We start from the raw sequence: 6762 nt of genomic DNA, 5'->3' as shown, positions 1-6762 counted from the left end.
TGCTGACGAGGATGTGTCATTACCAGCAGGAGAGCAGTAGCTGTTATAAGGAGCTAGCTGTGGATGTGGTGAATGAAATTAAGCACTTGGAGACTAAGGGCAAACTACTGGGAACACAAATCACCTGTGTAAAGACTTAATGAAATAATGGATGCTGAAAAAAATAGTTTGAAATTTCAAAGGCTGATTTTTTTCCCTCTTTCATAATCCCTATACTTAGCTTTTGTGGCTTTTGTGCTGATCTTTAGAAACAGTTTCTGGAAGGAGACAAAATAATCTCCACTGTACTGCTGAATGAGTAGACAGATTTTTATTCTGCCTCGTACAGTAGAGCAAACCTTATGACAAGCCTTTCCTTTCCACAGGGAAAGGTGGTGGTGGCCTTAATCTTGGGAACTTCTTTGCAAGTCACAAAAACTACAGCCGAAAAGGGTTTGACCGACTGAGCACTGAAGGAAGTGATCAAGAAAAAGATGAAGATGATGGCACAGACTCAGAGGAAGAGTGTTCAGCACCTCCACTCCCACCAGCACCTTCATCATCCTGAAACCAGCCTTTGAGTTCTCCATTATATGCTTCAATCCAGAATGTCAGATTCCTTTTCCCTCAAGCACGTTTAAGGTTTTGTGTACTTAATTGCAAACTCTACTAGTCTGTGTGGGACTGTACACTGGTTCCTTTAATTTTTTGTTTGGTTTTAGTTCTGTTTTTTAAGTAGAGGAGTGTATGGAATTTCCATATCAGTGCAGTTGTTTTTGTGTGAGCATCTTAATAAAGCAAACCGTCTTCTATTTGCAGCACTGATTTAAAGCAGTAGTATTTCTTCATCTAAATTTGGGGATCTTGTAAATAAGTCTTACTATCTGCTTCATCAAAATATTTTTCCCATAAGTATTAAGTTGCCAATTTCTGTTTTGTGCCTTTCCTCTTCAATGTCCTTAACCTGTTGCAGTACAGAGAAAATGCAGTGCCACAAGAAAATGAAGCTGCTGAATCTTCTATTTTTTTAAAATCACTAACATATTGCATTGAAGGAAAGAAAAAAGTCTCTATTTATTTTTTTTTCCTTCTTAATTTGATGTGTTTCTGGGATGTCTTATTTTTAGATGGTATCACTGTTAGAACACTATTTTCAGAAGCTGAATGTAATTTGTGTAATAAAGTATTCGCAGAGCATTAGCTGTTGGAGTGTACTTTGGATTTTTTTTCATACTTTTGAATTTTTGTATAGAGCGTTTGTAGAAGTTACACAGACCACTTAATACACTAAAAAAATAGAGAAAAAGTGCTAATTTGTATGGATTCTCAAAAAATATTTTGCCATGTCACAAAGCCTGATAATTTGCATGTATGTACAAAGTCAATCGTAAACATTTAAAGAAGAACTTACTTGTATAATAAAACTGCAGGGCATTTAATAAAACGTGGTTATAGCCACGAGGAAACCCATGTCTCAAATTAAATATGCAGGTTAGTCAGGGTAGGCATCTAATACTACCTGATTTGTAGTACCAGTTTTCTTGTTTCTCCAGACTTGCTTTGTATTCATACAGCAGGAGTCCTCAGTCCTGTAATGTGCTTTCTCATTGAACAGGAGACTTGCAGAAGTTTTGATAGGTAATTATCCTGGATCTGTGAATCATTGTGTGACATCATCATGATTTTTATCAGTCTATTTTGAGGATTAGGGCATGATTAATCTCCTTTTAAAACTTGTATTATGAGCAGAGTGTACACAGCTGTAAGAGCCACAGGGGTTTATGAAACTGCTTTCATTATCGTCATTGCAGGTGTTGTAATAGTTTGTTGCTGGTGTTAGGCTTGAAAAATAGGCTTTTTTTTTTCTTGTGACAGAAAGCTTTGCAAGGTGTTTATCGAGGGAATATGGATAATGAGACTGGAGCAAAAGATAGGATTTCTTCCTCAACCAAGATTTTGTAAATCTTCTTCTGGAAGAGAACCTTGAAATCTTTGACAAATTTCTTTTTTTCTCAAGGATAGGAAAATCTCCAGGATAGCTTTCTGAAATGCTAAGTACAGGCTTAGTTTCATGTGTTACATATTCAGTGCATACTCTGAAGTTGCTTTCTGTCCTGCTGATTTCTATTTCCCTAGTGTCACAAGGAAAATGGCATACTTCTGCCTTGCTTTTGAAACAAGGGAGTGTTATTTTTAGCTGTGGCTGTGATCCTCGTATATATGAATAAAAACAAATGAGGTAGTTGGGAAGGATCTTCTAAAGCTGTCTGCAGAGATGTCAAGTCACTAGTTTACAGGAAGTTTTCAATGAGAGCAATTAAGAAAGCTGTGGTGGCAGTGCTATCATAGCTGATGCATATGGCAGCAGTTCTAAAAGATCACCCAGTTTCTTTAAAAGTGATGAGTAAGGGTATATTTTTCTAAGATTTGGATAGCCCTTGTTATGGCTATCTGATGTTGAGTGTTCTCTGCTTCCATAGTATCAGGTTGATGAAAATGGCTCTTTCCTCCTTTCCTTTATTTGATCCATATCTCCAATTTTTAAAATTTGGTTTGTTCAGAGGGCAGTAGCTGAACACAATTTAATTGCAAGTATAAGCTAAAGCAGGTTAATTCAGCAATAGTCATAATCTCCACTCTCCAGAGTTCAGAGATTGGTCTCTACAATAATCCTGGGCTGTATAAAGGTAACTGTGTGCAAGAAGGTGACTCTCCCCCTCTGCTCTGCTCTCTTGAAATCCCACCTGGAGTACTGTTCAGCTGATTCAGCTGGAGTACTCTTCTGATCCAGAGGAGGGCTGGCACACCTATCCTGTGGAGAAAAGCTCAGAGTTGTGGTTTTTCTGTGTGGAGAAGAAAACACTCACTGAGGCCTTATGTTGGCATTTTAGTACTTAAAGTGGGCTTATAACAAAGGCCTGTAGTGATGGGACAAGGGGTAATGGTTTTGAAAAAAACAGAGGGTAAATTTAGATTGAATAGGAAGTTCTTTACTTTGTGGGTGGTGAGAGACTGGAACAAGTTGCCCAGAGATGCTGTGGATGTCTGCTTGCTGGAAGTGTTTCAGGCCAGGCTGGATGGGACTTCGAGCAACCTGATCTAGTGGGAGGTGTACCCCGCCCGTGGCAGGGGTGGTTGGAACTAGATGATCAAAGTCCCTTTCAATGCAAATCAGCCTGTGGTTCTTTGATAACTACATTGACAGGCAACTAACTACTTTTCAGTAGCTAGCAAACGTCTGCACCTCAAGTTACATGCTCTGATTTCTTTTGGGAACAATAGCAGAAAATCTGAACCTGCTTGAAGGCACTGAGTGTTCTTTGCCTGTAATTAAAGCTGCATCTTATGAAAATAATATACCAGAGACTTCATACTGCAATAGAAAATTTGTGTTGAGAGGAAGACACAAGCTTTCTGTCATCACAGCGCTTGATTTAATAAGCCAGCAGACCATCCTCCATCCTAGCAGGTTCTGTGTGCTAATACTGTTATTTATGTATTAAAGGTTGAGTACTGATTACTCCATCTCAGCTAGTGGATTTGGAGTGCATGTGTTTGGTTCCAGCAGTTGTCTCAGTTAAGACCACACTTCTTAGTGAACAACACAGACTTGCACATTTTAAGACGTCAAAGATATGATGTCAACTTCCATGAAGTGCCAATAAATCTTTTTTAAAGCTGTACCAAAATGGAAGAAGCTCGGCTGCAGCAGGGACTGAGCATTTTCATTACAATTACTCTGATGAAGTAGCTAAGCACCTTTCCCTGTGGTAGGCCTGTATTGAGCGTTTTCCTGGTTTGAACTGTCTGACGTACTGGAAATCCCCCAGAGTGGTGGGTGCGTGGCAAGCAGCACTGGTGGTCTTCAGGAGCTTGCTGTGCAGCAGTTGTGAGGGCAGACCGGGTCAGCCGCGACGAACAACAGTGCAGGGTGTCACCCACGTCACCTGGAGGCATCCCAGTGAAATGAAATAACCATCCCAGTTCAGCAGCTGTCCGTGACACAAGTACCACTGGGTGTAAAGGGGTTCCTTGGGAGCATCTTGAGTAAGTAGTTTTCTAATTAACCAGTGCATCATAGTGCTTAATGAGGATTTACAGATCAATGCGGTAAATTTCAACAGTTTCTTGCTTGCCAAAGCTAGATTTATTTATGTTTTATCAGAATTATCAGTTATGTCTGTCATACTGCAGAGGTTTAGGATTAAGCGTGGGTCACAGTACAGAGAAGGGACTTTCTTGATTTCTGTCTTGCCATCCAAACACACATTTGAGAACTTGTTTGAAAGACGATGTACGTATTAGCAATAAAAGCTGTGGAGAGCAGTTCACTGATGAAAAATTTGAAAGTAACTTTATTACTTAACTGCAGATAAGGACATACTTTTAAATGGTGAAGACATGACATAGTGCACAGGTTGTGTGGATTCATGTAATGTACTAATGAAAAACAAAGAAACAAAAAAAACCCACAAAAAAAACACCACCCAAAAGCCAAACAGGTCAGTTAAGATTGCAAAATTAGGCCACTGTATTTTCTATGTAAAATAGATGTTAGGAAATCTTAGAGTTTTATCCCTTAGCTGTTTGTTTTATTAAATGTGAAAATATTTTTTCACCATTGTGAATTATCAAAATTCTTTAGGAAAATTTACACTATAACAGCTCTTGAAACTCCTCAGCAATGCCTGTAAAAAATGTTAGATTCATCTGCATACCTAAACATTACAAGCAGAAGAAAAGACAGGTGCTAACAGTGTAGAGGAAGATGTTACATCTCCAGTGGCAGCTACTTATCCAAGCAAAACCTGTGAAATTCTTGCCATTTCTGGACACTGTAGCTGCAAAACCTAGAGGCATCCAGCTGGCTTTGTTACACACGTGTTTGGAGAGGTACAGGAGAGCTGCATGAGAGTCAACTTGGAAGATGCAGTAGAATTTTCTACATACTACAGGTTATGAAGGTACGTTTGCTGAACTGCTCCTTTCTTTAGTTCCTTTCCACTAGTGTTTCTTACTAATTAGTTGCATGTGAAGCACAATATCCTGTGAGTAAAGATCTGTCTGATTTCATTGTACAACTTAAAAAACAAAACAAAACAAAACAAATCCACAGATGATGTAGAAGCATTTACATTTAAAAGGAATGAATCCCACAGTTCTGCCATGATTCCTTGAATTTGGTCTCAGGTCACACATTGTACCATGCATAAAGAACTGGAGGGATGGCCTTCTTCAAGGCGCTTGTGCATGAGATCCTACTCACTGCAACCAAAGCTTTATGAGTACTGAAAGGTGCCCAGTTCTGAAGAAGCTGCAAAGCAGTATTGAATGTCTGCCACAGTTGGCAGTTATGGTATAAACTACCTAAAGAACAAGCAAATTATTTGTGTACTGTAGCTAACTTAAGTGAAAGGTCAGTCATGCAGCCTTCACACAATGCTGGTCATAGTGCTCTCAGAAATATATTTTTGCTTCCATAATTATTGTCCAGTTACAGTTTTACTGTAACCAGATGATTGTCATTTTGCTGAGAACCTAGTTTGGGAAAGACCGACTCAGAGAAACCACCACTGGGCAGCAGTTTCCACACAGGTGCAGAGCATGCTCCGCAGGGACAGGCTGCCCCCGTGTGACCATGTCAGCAGGGAGGCAGAGGAAGGCTGGGCTCAAGTGAACGCTCCAAAATAAACCCCTAAAGTCTGCAGAGTTGAATCTCTGGAATTTAGAAATCTAAAAAAAAGTTTGCCAGTGTAGCACTGTAACCGTGCACTAAATACTGTCCTGCTCCTAATTTGTCTGCTCTCCTTTTCCTACATCTAAACCATGGGAGTGAGAGATGATGTCTCTGACTAGCTAAAAATTCAAAATCAGCCTGGTGGGGAAACCCATGTGTTATTTACTGCGTATCACTGAAATTCTGCACAAAGTATAAAACTTGTTTACTTGTGGCCTTTTCTGCTGGGGCTTTCATCACTGTTCCTGCCAGCTTTGTGAAGAGTAATGCATGTTTACTGTCAGGATGCCTGGGAAGTGACACGGCACTACTTACTCTGCGCAGAAGGGCGAAGTGTGGCGTAGAGACATTAAAGGCATAAATTATCAAAACCCAACCAAGTTTAAGTACGGCATTTGTGAACACTGATTTATTCCTTTTTAACCTGCTTACTTAGAGATCACTTTATGTATTCAAGGCACTGCTGCTTGCCAGCCGCTGCAGCTCTGAGTACTCCAGCTTTGCTGCTGAAAGCTCAGAGATCCTTGTCAGGCACCCAGAAAAGGACCACGCAGGTAACGACTAGTAAATTATGCAAAGTTACCTCCAAGTGATCTGTGGGCCATTGCACTAGCAATTTGTAGCAGGACAGCACTGCCTGACCAAAAGTTAAACATGAGCCAACAATGCACAAATATCACCAAGAAAACCAAACATCCTGGGCTGTATCAAAAGCGTGGCCAGCAGTTTGAGGGAAGTGACTCTTCCCTTCTTCTCTGCTCTTGTGAGACCCCATGTGGCGTACTGAATCCAGCTCTGGAGTCCCCAGCACAAGAAGGACATAGATCTGTTGGAAAAGGTCCAGAGGAGGGCTACAATGATGATCAGAAGGCTGGAACACCTCTCCTGTGAAGGCAGGCTGAGACATTTGGGGTTTTCCAGCCTGGACAAGAGAAGGCTGAAGGGAGATGTCATTGCAGCCTTCCAGTATCTGAAGGGGGTCTACAAGAAAGCTGAAGATGGACTTTTTACAATAGCTTGTAGTCACAGGATAGTGAGTAATGGGT

At 40.5% G+C, this 6762-nt stretch overlaps 1 protein-coding gene across 1 annotated transcript in view; it reads left to right on the top strand.

The window, feature by feature from the left end:
• PAM (peptidylglycine alpha-amidating monooxygenase) overlaps nucleotides 1-1176 on the top strand; it is a gene marked incomplete at its 5' end in the record, with an annotated part of 12807 nt that extends 11631 nt beyond the window's left edge. Inside the window, one exon of the mRNA XM_008940904.1 lies at nucleotides 366-1176. Within this exon, the coding sequence (XP_008939152.1) occupies nucleotides 366-547 (182 nt within the window). The remainder of the gene's footprint in view (nucleotides 1-365) is intronic.
• Nucleotides 1177-6762: the final 5586 nt, after the last annotated feature.

This window comes from Merops nubicus, unplaced genomic scaffold (assembly GCF_000691845.1).
Source record: "Merops nubicus isolate BGI_N331 unplaced genomic scaffold, ASM69184v1 scaffold15525, whole genome shotgun sequence".
Lineage (NCBI taxonomy): Eukaryota > Metazoa > Chordata > Aves > Coraciiformes > Meropidae > Merops > Merops nubicus.
Note: the sequence above shows the minus strand (reverse complement) of the source record. Positions and strands in the feature narration are given on the sequence as shown.